The sequence below is a fragment of the Cucumis melo genome, chromosome 12, assembly GCF_025177605.1.
Source record: "Cucumis melo cultivar AY chromosome 12, USDA_Cmelo_AY_1.0, whole genome shotgun sequence".
Lineage (NCBI taxonomy): Eukaryota > Viridiplantae > Streptophyta > Magnoliopsida > Cucurbitales > Cucurbitaceae > Cucumis > Cucumis melo.
Genome location: NC_066868.1, coordinates 7,512,313 through 7,530,479, shown reverse-complemented (window position 1 = coordinate 7,530,479; position 18,167 = coordinate 7,512,313). Strand labels below are relative to the sequence as shown.

The 18,167-nt window shown below is 32.4% G+C and overlaps 1 protein-coding gene across 4 annotated transcripts in view; it reads left to right on the top strand.

Annotated features, from left to right (window-relative positions):
* LOC103501096 (alpha carbonic anhydrase 7-like) overlaps positions 1-10,743 on the top strand; it is a 51,182-nt gene extending 40,439 nt beyond the window's left edge. The window contains exons 1-6 of one of the 4 annotated variants that reach the window (XM_051079786.1): positions 7,489-7,664; positions 8,686-8,903; positions 9,387-9,596; positions 10,016-10,102; positions 10,212-10,265; positions 10,439-10,743. In XM_051079786.1, coding sequence (XP_050935743.1) covers positions 7,574-7,664; positions 8,686-8,903; positions 9,387-9,596; positions 10,016-10,102; positions 10,212-10,265; positions 10,439-10,528 — 750 coding nt within the window. In that variant the 5' untranslated portion in view covers positions 7,489-7,573 and the 3' untranslated portion in view covers positions 10,529-10,743. Of the gene's footprint in view, positions 1-7,488; positions 7,665-8,685; positions 8,904-9,386; positions 9,597-9,937; positions 10,103-10,211; positions 10,266-10,438 lie in introns of those variants that run through there. The other 3 variants (XM_051079785.1, XM_008464586.2, XM_051079784.1) reach the window with 3 other exon arrangements.
* The last annotated feature ends 7,424 nt before the right edge of the window (positions 10,744-18,167 follow it).

The window sequence follows — 18,167 nt, the reverse complement described above, 5'->3', positions numbered from 1 at the left end:
ATAATTGTTCAAAAACAAGATGAAAATCCGGTAAGGGAAAATCCGGTATGCTGACATTGTTAATTACATTGTAACTGGTAAACTTCATTCTCATTTCTCTTATAATCAAAAATACAAATTGAAAAGTGAGTCAAAACATTATGTTTGGGAGTCTCCTTATCTTTGAAAAATAGGAATAGACCAAGTAGTTAGAATGTGTGTTGCTGAAAATAAGTATGATTCTATTTTGTCTTTTCGCTATGAAAGAGCATGTGAAGGACATTTTGGTCCTAAACGTACTACTAGGAAGATTTTAGACTCTGGATTCTACTGGAAAACATTTTTTGTTAATTCTTATGCATATTGTAAAGCATGTGAAAAATGTCAAAAATTTGGCTCTATTTTCAAAAAGAATGAAATGCCATTGAAACTGATTCTCCTTTGTGAAGTTTTGGAAATTTGAGGAATTGATTTCATGGGTCCATTTTCTTCCACTTTTGGATATCTTTTACATAGTTCTTGTAGTAGATTATATTTCCAAGTGGGTTGAGGCAATCAAAACTATAACTAATTCTTCCTCTATTGTTTCATCTTTCTTTGTTGCAAACATTTTCTCTAGGTTCGGTACTTCCAAAGCCATAATAAGCGACCAAGAAACCCACTTTTGCAACCGGACCATCGAGACGTTGATGAAGAAATATGGGGTTCAACATCGAGTTTTAACTCCGTATCAGCCTCAAACAAATCGCAAAGCATAAATTTCCAATCGAGAGGTAAAGTTCATTCTTCAAAAATTTGTTGATCCCAATAGAAAATATTGGAGCATTAGACTGAATGATGCACTTTGGGCTTATAGGACAGCTTACAAAACACCCATAGGCACAACACCATTTAAATCAGTGTTTGGTAAAGCATGTCATCTTCCTGTAGAATTAGAACATAAAACTGTTTGGGCTATTTAAAAGTGCAACTTATCCCTTGATGAAGCCGATAAGAATAGATTGTTAGAACTTAGTGAGTTAGAAGAACATAGACTTGATTCTTATGAGAACTCTAAGATCTACAAGGAAAAAAACCAAACTTTACCATGATAGAAAGATCCTTAAAAAAGAGTTCGAAGTAGGGGATAAAGTCCTTCTACTCATCTTTAAATCCATGTGGATTGACCCATTTGTTGTTTCTAATGTCTTTGACTATGGTGCAGTTGAGATTATAAATGAGAAAATAGGAAAACTTGGCAAAGTAAATGGGCATAGACTCATAATCTTTATTGAAGGAGAACCCATATCTTCTCAAGTGTGTAAGAGCACACTCTTCCATCCCACCTACACTTGATTTGTGGAAAGAATAAACGGTCGAGCAACCAACCTAAAAAATTGGCGCTTCCTAGAGGCAGCCAAGTGTTAATTTTACTTACTTTCTTTAAATTTTGTCTTTTTCTTTTTTTTTTTTCATTTGCTTTCTAATTCCTAGTTTTTACCTTCCAATAAAACTAAGAAAGTTTTCTTTCTTTTTTTAAGAATGATCTTACCCAAAGAAAACTTTACACACAAATAAGGATTTAATACTTTCTCCATGCAAGCTTTCCACCGAGCAAACATCAAGATACATCCACGGAGTACATTATTTCCCTTTCCTCTCTCTTTCACTTTACTTTAATTTTTGAAAGCTTTGAAGACAAAGCAAATTTTTAAGTGGGGGGTGGATAGCATGTTTCTTGATAATTAGCTTAGCTTGCATGTGTATGAATATATGGGGTATATTTTTTATTCTGAATATTCTAAATAAATTGAAAATAATGAGTTGCTATCTTCCTTTTTTTTTTCATCCCTTTTTAACCATACCATATTAAGATATGAATGATTGAATGTATTATACAATGAGTGCATAGATACATTTCTAGCATTTTCTTCTTTGTTGCGTTATTATGATGTGTCTATGATACATTTAGTCCAAATCTAGCCTAGATAGAGTCAAAAGTATAAGAGCTTCTCTTTATAAGTTGAGAATGCCTTAACACTTTTTTTTTTGTCAACACGAAATAGGAACCTCTTATTTAGCCGCATAGAACTAGATCCCTTTAGAAAAGATTAGATGAAACGTGTTGTCACCTCGAAAGGAGCAATCATACTAGAAACTAAGTTTAGCTCCATAAAAAGGTAGTCCATTAGTTCTAGCAAGGCCTAGTTACCGCACTGCATACCAAAGAAAAAAGAAAGAGCAAATGCATAAAAAAAATGGTGAGGCAACCAAGAATTAAAAAACTAGACAACCTTCGGGTAGGTCAAGTAATTGTTTTGGCTTCTCTAACTATCAGAGCTTTTGGGGAAAAACTTCACTTTTGACCTAAGAAAAACTAGACAACCTTCTCTTAGTGTTCTAAACATAGCATCTAGTTTGACCAGGACTTTGAAAAGAGCAGGAATCCTTCCCGATCCATAAGTAGGGAGAAAACGAGTCTAAGGTGTTTTCAATCTTTTCATAGCATGTCTAGCATCCGAGTAACAAAACTTGAGCGTCTTTCTAAAACGTACTTATTCCGGACGAACTTAGTTAAACCCAAACCTTAATTGATAATTTGTAATCTTTTTGATAATTTGAACTAGGTTTAAGCATAGGTTTGGATAGACTGTTAAGTCATTGAGTAACGTCGCTTGGATGACTTGTTAGAAATGTATCACCTATATACTTACATGATAGTTTATTTTCATCTTAAGTTAATGTTTGTTTCCCGTGCATGCTGCTTGACTGCTTGATATTATATATTACTTTGCTTGGGATGAACAAAGTTTAAGTGGGGCATAATTTGTTGAGACAAGTATTGACTAGTTTAAAGATAGCTTATTCTCAATACATATCATGCATATGTTCATTATTTTGATATTTTTATGCAAAATATGGAAGCTGACTCCAATACAAACCCAACATAATGAAAATCATTAAAATGGAGTTCAAACGAAGGAGAACGATCAAATTGAACATCAGGGACAAATTCATAAATATTCAAAAGTTGTTTTGACCCCCTTCGCACGCCCTAGAGGTCACAGGTTCACTCTCTAGCTGACGTGAAAATAAAATCAAAATTATGTTCGTGCATGCGTTAATTTGTCTCTTCCGTCCACCCCGTATCAGCGTTCACCACTTGTCACCTCCCGAAGCCGCACATCTCTCCATCCCATTGGAGTTTTAATCTGAGTCGACGTAAACTCCTTTTTTTGCATTTTCTTCAATGGAAAACTCGTAATTTTTTTACCAACTTTTCAAAATTCTCCTCCTTTTCATTAATTGAAGTACTTTTTCGCCCTAGAGGTCATGGTTTCGAGCCCACTTGACGGTTATTTCCATTATTTTTAATATAAACCCCTAATTCCCATATTTTCATCATCAATTCTCCATTTTCTCTCAAATAAACTCCAAAATGTTCCCAAAACTGTCCCTATTTCCTAAATTCTATCCATTCTTCTACATTTTTTCTCTCTTCAAATAAAATTCCAGATTTATTGATTATGGAGGGGTAAATTTTTTAGGTAAGTAGGCTTAGGAAAATCCTTTCTTTGAAAATTTCTTTTCTTTAATTTTTCATGTAATTCAGTTTTGATTCAATCTTGATATTGATGTAAATTTTTGTTGGAATCTCTATTTTTTTTTTGTATGAAAAATTAAATCCATGTCTCAATTTCAATAATTCTAGTCAAATTCATTCTTGATTTTAATTTTGATTCAACCTTTGTATGCAAGATACTTAAATATGATAATTAATGCAAGATTAATTGGATTACTTTTCTCTACACAAAAATTTACTTGATTATTGATTATCTTTCACCCATTCTTGAAATTGAATAATGCTTAATGAATTTCCCTTGTTCTTGGCAATTTTATTTGAAATTAATTGCATATTTTTTAGTTCAGCTCATTCAGGCTGAATTTGGCCTATACAAGCCTCTTTTTCTTGATGGTGATGGAGTCCTATACAGGACTATGTAGGTAGATTTAGACGAAAAATCTAGTCTTCTGAGCATGTCAGCGTCGAAAGCTGCTTTTATGTTAAGTCACATCAACTCCATCTGCCACTTTTGTCTTCTAGCGAACTTCTCGTCTACTGATCTGGCCTTCTCACTTTATCTTCTTGCGAGTTCCTTTACGATTTGCCACCTTCTTCATTTATTCATAATCCTGCGTTTAGACACTAAAAACAAGGCGAAACAGACATGAAAGCTTATGTGAAATGTACTTCCAAATATTTATGAATTTACAACATAAGCTTCGAGTTTTGACACATTTCTTATACATTTTGGCCTCATTGTTCTAACTAAAAGGCTATAATAACTTGTGTTTCTACAAGCTATCACCCATTCCCTCCTTCTTCCGCTAAGCCTCCACGTGCAAGGTTCCGTCTCCTCCATTCTCCGTCGTGCGCTGGTGTCGTTAAAGATCCAAGCTATGTTCAGTCTTTCATGTGAAGTTCGGTCAATACCTCTTTGTTCAAGCCCCGTCCATTACCGCCCGAGCCACACATCCGTGTTATCCAGCCTACCTACTCATGCACGAGCGGCCTACCCATCTCTCCACAACATTTTCTTTTAAGCATAGCTACCTCTCCTTGCTCTTTATCTTAGTCGAGCAGCCCAACATCATCTTATTGTCCTTCAACCTATTTTGTGCAAGTTTGTTGAGTCTTTTTTTTTTTTTTTTTTTGGATTTTGGATATACACATCAAAGGTTAATTTTTGGGCTCTAAATAAACTAATGTTGGATTTAAATTGTAGTTCAAGTAATATTAATTTTTTATTAAGTTGGATTACCTTTCTTAAAATTCGATTATTTTCTTGAAGGATCACTTGGCTAAAATTTTGTTGGTATGTTTGGAAGCCCTAAATACATATTTGAATGATATTGGTTGACAAAATTATTAATTTAATTTTATCTATGTTTAGAATTAGGTTATTTAAATTTCGACTATCAGTCGGGATTTTAGCTAATCTCGAGGTAAGAAATTCTACTACTAGACCTCGAAAATGAAATTAAGAGCTTGCATGTATCTTTCGTTATGCATTGATGTAGCTAAGGTGCATCATATGTTGATGTTGATGGCTGCTATTGATGGTTGATATTAACGACTGCTATGTTTATGAAACGTGGTATACTAATCACATAATTAAGGACTGTATGATTGATATTCATGTCATGTTATGATATTTATGATATGCTACATGGTATGAACTGTGATGTTCTGTTAACTTTCGCTATTATGGTTGTACTTACATGGGTGTCCCTCAGGATCACCACCTTTCATAGATTTATGGCTGTGTGAGTTCGATGGGACCACCAGTCTGTCATACCATGTTTATGAGTAGTATGGTAGGATCACTTATCGTCCGATGTCTTAGATGTTCCTTCGTGTTCATCGATAGACTAGATGTATTCCTATGGGATCACTAGATTGTGTGTCTTTGAGAGCACTATAGTTTTGGGTACCTCCTTACGGGACCCTAATGGAAAGTTTACAGACACCTAACGAACTAGTAGTGGGTCCATTACTGAGTATATGTATATGTTCACTCTTTCTATGTTTAATGTTTCAAGTAAAGGTAGAGGCAGAGCAAAGCTGACGAATGACAAAAAAGATCCATGACTTGCCATAAGGAAATTATGTTGCTTCCACCTTTATGTGTTCAATATTTTGATTTTTAGTATCTTTATTTGAATTCATCGAAATTCATGAATTATTTCTATGTTATTTTTCTTTCAAAGTTGTATAGATCTCGAACTAGGATTTTATTTTCTAGCTTTGATTTCTTTTTACTAAATTATGATTTATGAAAGAATATTGAAATCATTTATTTAAGAATTTAATCTTCCTCTTATCTTTTAAATGCAAAACTTGTTTTTTTTTTTTTTTATTTTAATAGTAATGAAGCTTAGTATAAGGAGTTGGGTCATTATACAGATAAATAGTAAACACATGATGGATTAATTGAAAAGGAATAAACTTGGGATGTATTAAAGTATGTAGGCCTTCGACCATTGTACAACATGAATTCATACATTATGAAATACAAAAATGGTAGGTAAAGAGATGAAAGACAAGTCGCAGAATGCCTTATAAGTTAGGGGAAAGAATACAATGGACTCTCTTTCTAATCTCTCTCTAAGCTCACACTTACATGATTGACGGGACAATAGAACGAAAACTATTTACAGAAGGTGGAAAGGCTAGTCCTTTGTACTTGCTCTAATGGAGCTCTCTAGGTTTTGGTCCATTCAAACCGTTGTTTGCATGGTAGAGATGAAGCCCTTTCAAAGGCTACTTTCGACGAAAAACTTTGATTCTTCTGATTGTATCAGCACCGATTGCAGCTTTTGTCAAGTCACATCAACTCCAACTACCATTCTTGTCCTCTAGTGAATCTTCATTGTGTGATGATGTGGTTCATCACCTAGAGATGTTTTAGTTAGCAGACAAACTTCTTATCGTGTAGCATGAGCTCCTCTCTCATTCACTGTCTTTCTTATTTTCTTTATAAACTTGTGATAGAACACTCAAAACAGGGTAAAACAAGCATGAAAACTTATGCAAGTCGTATTCTCTTATATTTATGAGTTTACGATAGAATTTATGTGTTTTGACACTTTTATTCTGTATTTTGGCTTTATTGTTCTACCTAAAAGCTCATAATAACTTGTATTTCTACAAGTTGTTATGTCCAAGATTGACTTCCTTTAGCTCATTAATCGTTGATTGACCTCATCCTCGAGTTATAACAAAGTGGCTTTGACATCTTTAAAATTAACTAGATCAGTATACTTAGCTATTTCTCTCGTTATTTACTTTAGAATTAACTAAAGAACTTTATCGATTATCTCATAACATTTTTAGAGCGTAAATAGTTTGTCATTTTTATATTTTTTAACAAACCCCTAATTTTTAAGAAGTAATATTTTAATAATACAACATTATAGTTTGTCAAACTTATATATTATAATATCTAAGGTACACCAATATAAATGAGCTGGTAAGGAAAAAAAGTGTCGAACATTAAATGTCCGTTATTCATTGATCACTTTGGTACTCTTGGCAACAATGTCGGCCATAAGACATCATTATAATCTAAACCATGCATCACTAACCTTTTGTCGACCGTCATTGCTTGATTAAAAACACATGTTACGTGCATGAAAGTAGTCAATAAGTCACCTAGAATAAGAACAAATAAGTGGTACGGATGAAAATAACATGTCACAAAAGTGTACTGATCTCGAATCATCGTGAGGTAGAAAGAATCTTGAAGGACCACCTATATATGTTGTTGTAAAAGAAATCGCACGGCAGCATTTTGTTTCTAAGAACCATTAATTATTTACGTATATGTGATGATGTAGTTGCCCATGAATTTATTTCCTTATTTCTCTCTTTCTCAAACTTAGTTGAAATTGACTATGGAAGAAACTCAGAAGCTTCAAAATCTTCGCATTCACAATTCCAAGTTTTGGCAATATAAATAGCAAAATTTTTGTTCTAAGAAACCCACAAACGAAAGAAGATTGGGTTTGATTGGTTATGCAAAGAAGAAATCGAAGTCTTTAATTAGAAGTGATGGAGAAGAAGCTGAGTTTTGATCTGTTGTTTTGTTCATTTTTCTTTGCCTTTCTTTTGGTTTCATGGCCTGCAATGTCTCAAGAAGTTGGTAGGGATTCATGCTTATTATTTATAATATGATTTTTTCTAGAGTTAGTTTCTTTTCGGGCAATTACGTTAAAGATCAATCGGGTTTGGCCTTTTATTTGTCTCTGAAATTTGAAAATCAATTCACATGATGTTTAAAAAAATAGTTTAGCATGTTATTATTTTGTTATTATTTCTCTAAAATTGTCCTAACTATGTGGAAACAAATTATAATTTTTTGTTAGAAATTTATAATCTTCTGCACATATATTTATTTTCTTTTTCCTTTTCTTTATCACAAAATGATCAAATCAACGTGGGAATAGAAGGAATTCTGAGATTGATAGTACAAGCACTATACCAATTCACCTACTTGCATTTTAACGTAACCTTGCATGTAGTGTGTTAGTTTTCTTTAAAGTCAAATAGTCTAATATTAAAAACAATTGTTCAAATTAAATTAATAATATCATTTGTTTAAAAATTAATACAAGTAGTTTTCACATAAACTAATAACATAAGTAGTCCCTACTCATTTGAAGAAATTTTCATAATATTTTTTCGAAATATATTTTTTGGATAGAAATACTTATACATAGGAAATTTTAAGTTGAACCTTAATGCAATCAAATGAAAATAGTCATAAATCAATAGATCTAAACGGATTCAAATATGAAAATTTTAGCTGTGTTTAAATTTATTCCTCTAACTATTAGTTCTTTTTCATTTACATATATTTTTTATTTTAATGAATAGAGCTTTATGTATTGAAATATAAATTGATTGTTTTCTAAAAAACAAATGAAAATTTCTCATCTAGGGGAAAAAAGAATAATTTTTTTTAGAAAAGAAGTATATTATTAAATGGAGAATAAATGATGAGGAGTTTGTCAACTGGTAAAGGAAATAAAAAATTGATTGGATGATTGCATTTAATTTGAAGATTTCGATTTTGCTCCAATGAAATAATGTTTAATTTGACTTCAATCCTTGTGGAGGAATTTACTTACCGATCCATTTGTTTTTCTTTCGTATTCATGTAGAAAATCAAAGAGAGTTCGATTATAATACAAATGGAACGAGAGGACCTGCACATTGGGGAGATCTTAGACCAGAATGGCATAACTGTAATACTGGACGGATGCAATCTCCTATCGATTTGTTGAACCAAAGGGTTCGTATTGTGTCTCATTTTACGGACTTCCAAATCGACTATAGATCTTCCAATGCAACTCTTAAGAATCGAGGACACGATATGATGGTAACAAGAATAACATCTCTTACTTTTTTTATTTTCTTAAAAACATATATTTTCTTCAAGTTAAATCATGTTTGATACAAACTTTCAAAATTATTATACGATAAATTGACGATAATATTTAACTAGCATTACTAGCAGTCTTTTTTGCCAAATCTAAATAATATTTTTAAAAAAGTTCAAACATCTTTTAAAGTTCGCACATCTTTTAAAGTTCGCACCTCATTTAAAAAATTCAACTAAACTTCCAAAGTTACGATTTTTATTTCTTAATTGGTCAAAATTTGGATAAATATCCTTAATCTCTACGAACAAAAGCTGAGTTAAAAAATGTCAATGAGGTTAGTCTATATATCACCGATTATACCGTTTATCTATAACTTATTTCGGCTTCATATTTAAAAATCTTTAACGTTATCATGCATAGAATTAAAAGAAAAAAATGATTTTAACATATAGGTATATTATTGTGATGAATGCATGCAGTTACAATGGAGTGGTGCAGCCGGACATATGGAAGTAAATAGAAGTCGATATTTTCTAAGACAAATTCATTGGCATTCACCATCTGAACACACTCTCAATGGAAAAAGGTTTGCTTTAGAAGCTCATTTAGTTCACCAAAGCCAAACAGGAAATATTGCTGTCATTGGAATTCTCTATAACATTGGACAACCTGACTACTTCTTGTCTACGGTAATGTTTCAAAATATTTAACCATTCTTTTAAAGATTGTGATTTCTTGTTTTCCCCATATCTTTTTCTATAAATAAGACATGGGTAATCCAATTTTCCATTTTTTTTTAAAAAAAAAAATTGGTATGGCAGATTTCTTTACTGAAGTTTGATGGTATAAATTTATATCATATATGTCTATGGTCGGTACAGTCTAAAATTTTGTAATATTTTGTAAACATTTTTAACATTTTTGTCTTTTACGATAATTTTTTTTTCAATTTTTTCAAATTAGATATATTAAAATTATATAATCTAATTCACAAAGCTTTAAATTTTGTACTATTTATTTTCCTTTTTAGATGAGACAACATTTCGTAGAAATATCTGCTACACAAAGAGATAAATTACTGAACATGGTCAATCCATCTCTGTTGAAGATGCGAAGCAGTTTATATTATAGATATATTGGCTCTTTAACGGTTCCTCCATGTTCTCAAAATGTGCTTTGGACCATAGTAAGAAAGGTAATTTTTCAATAACATCTCTATTCCCAGTCTTACATATATAAGCTACTTGATTATTCTCATTAGATATCCTGTTTTTGTAGCTAAATTATTCTTATAAATTTTTCAGGTTAGAACTGTTGCACCCGAACAAGTAAACTTACTTCGTGTGGCCGTCCATGATGTAAGTGAGATACTCCATCTAAAATAATCTTCTTTAATTTGTAGTTAAATTACACATTTAGTTCCAAATCTAATATTTTTATCAAAAAGTCAAAGAGATATGATGCATAAAGCTAAAATTTCTTAGTTTAAGGATATAATTTAATGAAGTTTAAAATTGATTTATATGTGTAGGACTCAAACACTAACGCAAGGCCTTTGCAGCCTTTGAATAATCGAAATGTTCAACTTCGAATCAAAGCAAGCATAGAGGGAGCTGAATGATTGATTCATAGACACATACGAGAATTCTTTCATAATTTTTCGTTCTCAATATCATATGGTTATTATCATATATACCTTGTTTAATTTATACATGATATACACATGTGTTGTGATTTTTATAACATGTACTCAATAATGTTTTTTCTTTATTTAAAATATAGGAGAATTGTAAAAAAATGTAAAATGGACAAATTATATACACTTTATTTCATAAAGTGTCATGAGTTTTTGTCCTCGAGTGATTTTTTGTCATAGAGCGTAAATAGTTTATATTTTTTATTATTCTTGAAAGAAAGAAAACATCTTCAATATCTTGGATTTTCATCAATTTAGTTAGATAATTATGGTATAAATGGGTATATCACAATCTCAAACTTACAAGAAACTTATAAAAGAATTAAACTTTAAAATAGAAGGGTACCTGAATTCATTGCAAAGCTTAAATACAAGACAAATTGATCTTCCAATTTTAGATACATCACGTCTTTTTCTTATGTTTAGTCTCTTTAGTTTCCTCTCCTTTTATACGAAGATAAGTGAATAACCATTTCCCTTGTATCAAATTCAATAATAATCAAACAAGTTCTAGGTCATACATTCAAAGCAACACCTTCATTCAAAGCAACACCTTCTTCATATATATAAATAACTTATATAGAAAAAACTTTAATCTTTCTATTCCTTCACTCAACAAAATTTCTAAGTTTCCATGTAAACAACATTTCTAAGGAAACAAAAAGTTGGGCTTGTTGTAGCGGTTTCTAAACATTTGGTTGGCTGATCTAAGTAATAATAGATGCATTAAAAAAAAAAAAAAAGATGCCTCATGAATTTAGATGACCTTTTTACATCCTCATACATGCACAGAGAGCATGAGATGAGCTGCCCTCGATAAGGATAAACCACGTGAAAAATAAAATCTCCACATAAACAAAATCAAACCTAAAAGATAAATAATAGCCATCACAAGAAACCACAAAAAAAACAAGAACATAATCGATCTTAGGACACAAGATTTTTGGTAACAAATCTTAGGGCAAAATTTAAATCTACCTTAAATAAATTCCTTACCGAAAGAGATAAGGGCGACAACGGTGGAGGCGACAAACTAATCTCCTAAATTTAGATAGATCATGTTTTTTTTTTTCTTATGTTAAATCTCTCTAGTTTCTTCTCCTTTTAGAGGAATATAAATGAATTTTTCTTGATGGAGGAGAGAAAACAACGTAAATATCCATATTTTCCTCCTTTCTTAAGCTTTCTTCTATTTTTTCCATTGTTAAAAAGAACTATACGACCGTATATAATTTCCTACATGACTGTGTATCATTTCCTACATAATTGTGTATCATTTCCTACATAATTGTGTATCATGATCATTTAGAAGAAGAATTACACGAAATATTTTTTTCATCGTTACAAAGAACTACATGATCGTGTATCATTTCCTACACGATCGTGTGTATCATTTCCTATACGACCGCGTATCATGATTGTTCAGAAGAAGAATTACAGGAAGCATTTTTCTCCATTGTTAAAAAGAACTACACAATCGTGTATCATTTCCTACACGATAGCGTATCATGATCGTTTAGAAGAAGAATTACACGCGCGATTTTAGTCAATTAATCATGTGTTGACTAGGAAATTTTTTGTCATACACGATCATGTGTATCATTTCCTACACGACCGCGTACCATGATCGTTCAGAAGAATAATTACAGGAAGCATTTTTCTTCATCCTTAAAAAGAACTACACAATCGTGTATCATTTTTTACACGATAGCGTATCATGATCGTTTAGAAGAAGAATTACACGCGTGCGTGTGGTCAATTAATCACATGTTGATTGGGGAATTTTTGGTATTTCTCATTATTGTGGACTTATAGGTTGTTTCCGTTTTCAAAATTGTTATATAGAGAATAGTTGGCTCGATTTGTGTGCCACTACCTTTACATTACCGTGAACTATCGAGGTCGTGGTAAGGGTGAAATGTGTGGAATCGTGGTTGTTTTCATTGCCATTGTTTAAGTATTGATGTTGTTTTATTTGGTTGGCTTATTGTTTATATCCTTGAAGGTGTTGGAGCTCGAGTTCTTGGAATATACAACAAGTTGGTTTGAAGTTCGAGTCTCCATTTACTTGGGTAAGTTAGGGAATTCACGTTTGGATGAATTGAATGGATGAAAGTGTTTGAGTTTCTTAACTTTATGTTCATTGGTTTGGTTCATTGGACATTAATTTGATCAAGGAGTAGGTAAAGTTAAGGTAAGGGGTTTCTACTATCGAACCCTATATTGAATTTAGAATGGAAGCTGGAATGTATTGACTACAAGGACTTTACTGCTAGACGTATATTAGAATGTGTTGGTTGTTTATACTGAGCTGAGATGGTTTGACTGTTATGCGTAGTTTAAAATGTATTAATGGCTCATACTGTTGACAGAACTGTGATATGCATTAGTGTATTTGTATCTAGAAGGCTATATGTAGAGGAGGTGTATTGTTGATAGTTTTAATTGTACTTGATGTGATTGTCTTGAACTGTTTAGCATGGACTGAGGGAAAACTGTTGATAGTGTGCATTGCTGGACCGATGTCCTACGGGATCACCATATGTTATGTATCCTCTGGGATCACTAGACTATTATGTGCATCCTACAGGATCGCTAGACTGATATGTACCGGATCACTAGACTGATATGTGCATCCTACGGGATTGCTAGACTGATATTTGCATCCTATGGGATCACTAGACTGATATGTGTATCCTACAGGATCATAAGACTGTTGTGTTGCAAGGTACTTCCTAATAGGAAGCTAACATTTTTTCCCTAACGGGACCAATAGTGGGTCTCTTACTGGGCATATTATATACTCACTCTTTTTATGTTGAACTTTTTCAGGCAAAGGTAATACGAGAGGTAGACTGGCAAGGGACAAGAAGGACTCGTGATCGCCATATGAGAAATCTTTTTCAACCGGTTCTGCTTAACATTTTTTTTACTGTTTTCTTTTTTAGTTTTGAGTATTGGAATGAGTTTCATGTTTCGAACAACTGTTTGTTTCTTTGTGACTTTATAAACGATGTTTGTGAACTTTTATTTTATTTAAAATAGGGCTCAAAGACATTTTTTCTTGTTCTTGATGTCTATTTGATTTTAAACAGGCTTTACGAACTTTTATGTTTAAACGAAGGGTCTTTATGTTAAAATAATGACCTCAGCTTAGTCTGAAAAGTTAGGTCGTTACAGTTGATATCAGAGCTTAAGTTTTAGGTTTTCTAGACTACTTATAATGCAAGTCTATGTTTTGTGTCCCTATGGCTAAAACGATCTTTTGTCACTCGTCAGATACGCTTGCATGATTTATATGTATGGTTTTATTTGTATGAGCTTCCCTAAGTAAAACTGTTTAAAGTGATTTATTGTTTAAGACTAAAGAAGTTACTAGTGGATATTAAGAAAATGTTGCCAATAAGAGGTACACGTAGGCGTAGTCGAGGAGGTTGATGAAGAGAAGTAGGGCATAACCAACCTGAAGGTTAGCCTACAGTGCAAGTTGCCAACCCTGCTGCATTGGTCACTCAAGCGGACGTTGTTGCAATGGAGCAAAGGTTTAGAGACATATTAACACACGTGTTGGCACAACAGTAGCCTACCAAGCCAGCCCTTGTTCATGCTCTAGTTGCACCTATTTAGGCCCTAGTTGTACCTCAAAACGTACCATATTAGCTGTCAGCAGAGGCTAAACACTTGAGAGATTCCATGAGGTATAATCCTCAAACATTCGATGGATCATTGGAAGACCCCACCAAGGCACAAATGTGGTTTACTTCTGTGGAAACTATTTTTCGTTGTATGAGGTGCCTTAACAACCAGAAGGTACAGTGCGTCGTGTTCTTATTGAGGGAGAGAGACATAGCCTAGTGTGAGTTCATAAAAAGGATGTTAGGTGGGGATGTAAATCCAATTACTTGGGAACAGTTTTAGGAGAATTTTTAAGTCGGATTCTTCTCAACCAACCCGAAAGATGCCAAGCGTCAAGAATTCCCAGAACTCAAGTAAGGTCATATGACTGTGGAGCAGTATAACCAGGAAATGAATATGTTGTCCCATTTTACCCCAAAGTCAGTAGAGACTAAGGCTGCTATATCATATATATTTGTTGATTTCTCTCTTTTTACCTAATTTGAACAATTTGAATTATTCCAACATATTGTTCTAAGTTAATTCCATATGAGCTAGTAGAGGAACATAATGGAATATAGATCATGGGCTTCAACAATCCGAGACGAACTGGTTAAACTCTTTTAGACCAAGCTAATCAACATTCATTAACTAACGACTGGTCATTCCACTAAAATCCCATAATTGCACTTCCCTCACTATAGTTATACTTGTGTCCATTCGATATAACCATGATCACTAAGTTAATCCTTCATAGGTTGTTCGTAACTTCGACGACATCAAAATATTGTTTTACCCCCGAGACTACATCTTGTTTCTTAATCAGTTTTATACAGTTAATGGTGTTATAACTTAAAAGTGACTATTTTATGGTTCTAGTATTATGTAAACTCTTTACCTAGGATGCCCCCACTCCCATGTCTCTATATGAACGATTCATGATCACATCTTTTATACTAACTACAATGCGGGCCACATCCATACTGTTCCCCAAATAAGGCACCCAACCTTATTCATACACTATAGACTATTTGGCTTATATACTCAAACTAGATCCATGTTTACGTCTTTACATAAAGTTCAAGTCTACACTAGATAACCTCGAAACTTTAGTTTATTGGATTCATGATTATAGTATTCTAATTTCATTAATAAGTTTACAATAACTACTTCATTGAATAGAATAAAATTTAAACTACAAACTATGAGTTTTAGGACATAAATTCCAACGCGAAAGACATAAACCGACGAAACCAATAACAAAAATTTGAAAACATCACCAGCGGGGTTCTTACAATTTCGAAGAAAACTAAAATAAATAAATAAGACAAAATCTTAAATAAAATGTCTAAATTTTAAAATACTGAAAAACTTGTAAATAGATGCGGAAGCATAACTGAGTCCCTATATGGCATGTCATGGATCCTTCATCTCCTAACCAACTTTCCAGATCCTCCACCTATGCCTGAAATATTAAACATAGAAAATATTGAGTATATAAATATACCAAGTAACCCATTACTAGTCTTGCTATCTGATCTGTTAACTTCTCGTTATGGACATAATCATAACATCGTGTGTCCAATAGAACACACTTGAGTGAGTGAGACCGTATGAACACCCCTAAATTATGTGAGTGATCCCATAGGAACACCCCTTATTGTGCTAGTGATCCCAGGTTACACAATCCATAAATATATCTATGATATATAGGTACACCCCTAATTGTGCAAGTGGTCCCGTCGGAACATCCCTAATCGTGTGAGTGACCCTCTATACACAGTATAACTATCCTCTAACCGTGCATGTGATCTGTAGGTACACCCCTAAATCGTGTGAGTGGTCCAGTAGGAACACCCCTAGTCGTCCGAGTGACCCTATAGATAGGATCACAATACAGGTGGGGTAAAAAGTTTAATAAACAAAGTTAACAGATAGATGCACCACAGTTCAAAACATGTAACAATCAACATAACATGGCATAAATCAACAATAACGGTCCATAAAGCATGAAATCCATAAATCATGCTTAATCATATAACATCGTAACATCTACACAATATCGCATTATGTATTTTTAGCTATTAACAATGCATATTCCATAAACACATGCAATCTCTTAAATTTAGTTCGAAGGTCCAGTAGTAGAATCTCTTAACTCGAGATTATAACTCGAGATTAGCTAAAAAAGTTTAATCCATATCTGTCACAATCAAAGCTTTCCAATAGACTAATCCTAAGCAATACAGGAAAATTAAAATAGCTTAATTAATAAATATTAACAGTTGTTGGCTACGGTCTCCAAAATTCTCCAATTAATCAACTTACTCAATTTGAGGTTGAAACCAATTCAACCTTATTGGGAAAAATTTCCCAAAGTTAGTTCTTCCAATTTAGCCCATTAACCTTTAAGCGAAAAATCCAAAATAATTTATTTTAGCACCAATAATTACAACTTGATGGGTATACTAAAAACCCAAACAAAAATCACCACAAATTGACCAAAAAATACCAAAAACAACAACTTGACTTGGGAAAAGGTACGACTCTGCTAGGCAAGAGGAACACACGCACAATTGGAAGGAAACTAGGCACACGACTCACAACTTGAAGACGGAAGGAAACACAATGCATGGAATAGCGGAAGATAGCTCTCGAATGGAGGACGACGAAGAAACAACATGGGCATTCCAAACAGGGACTTTGCGTGCGACAAGCAGCTTGGACAGAGACTTCAAGCGGCATGGTCAAAACACAGATGACTGATGCAGACAAAGGAGGCACGAATGACTCGGAGCTTCGTCTAGAGAAAGAAAAACGATGCTGATGAAAACAACATATGATGAACACTTCGCCTAGGTAACTGGAAGGGGGAAACGCGACGTTCGTTGGCGAAAAGGAGAATCAGACAGACTGAAACTAGCACTGTTTAGGGTTTAAGAGAAAGAAGGAAAAAGATTAATAGTTGCATTGTTTTTTACTTCACTCAGATCGAGAGAGAAATTAAATCTATTATAATAATAATAATAATAATTATTATTATTATTATTATTATTATTATATATTTCTAAATAATTATATTATCTTTGTAATATAATTATTTTAACTTCAATTTAAATTAATTATATAACCATAACTATAATTAATCAAAATTCCTTTACATACAATTCTACCGACCACACTTTTACTTAAACGAACAATTCCAATCATTAATCCAAATTCAATTAATTACATATTTTCTCAAAGTATTTAATTAATTCTAATTTTTACAAGCGAAAGATTTCCAACAATTAAATCAATAATACCCAAAATTATTTCAACGATTGTCAAAATTAAATTTAAGATAATTAAGAATAAATGACCTTAATTTGGCACGTCAATAATTAATTATTATTTATGTTTCTGCAAATTAATTAATTATCTTCTACAATAATTAATTATTATTTATCTTTTTACAAATAATTATATTTTCCTTTTTCTCCCTTAATAAATATCATTTCTTCAAAATACATATTATATTTTCTTTAAATAATTATATTTTAACAAATGTAATTTTTTTTTCACATAATATATATATATATATATATTTCCACATATACATATAATTATCAAATCTCGAACCAACACTCTACAACTTAATTAAATAAGATCCATAATTATTTAATTTTATTCAACTTCAACAACACTAAAAAATCTCAACACACAACATGTCAAAACCACTAATTAATTAAATATTCATCCAATAAATATTTAATTAATTTTAATTTTCACATAAATCAAATAATTCTCGTTAAATGAATTCAAAATAACATCCAGTAAATTAAATTTAATTAAATAAAATTAAGATAATTAACTCCAAAATTATCTTAATTTGGGACATTACACAGACACCATTAAAACTTTTTTCACGCCCATTTTCGCGGTTGTTTGTGTTTCAATCCTTCTATGT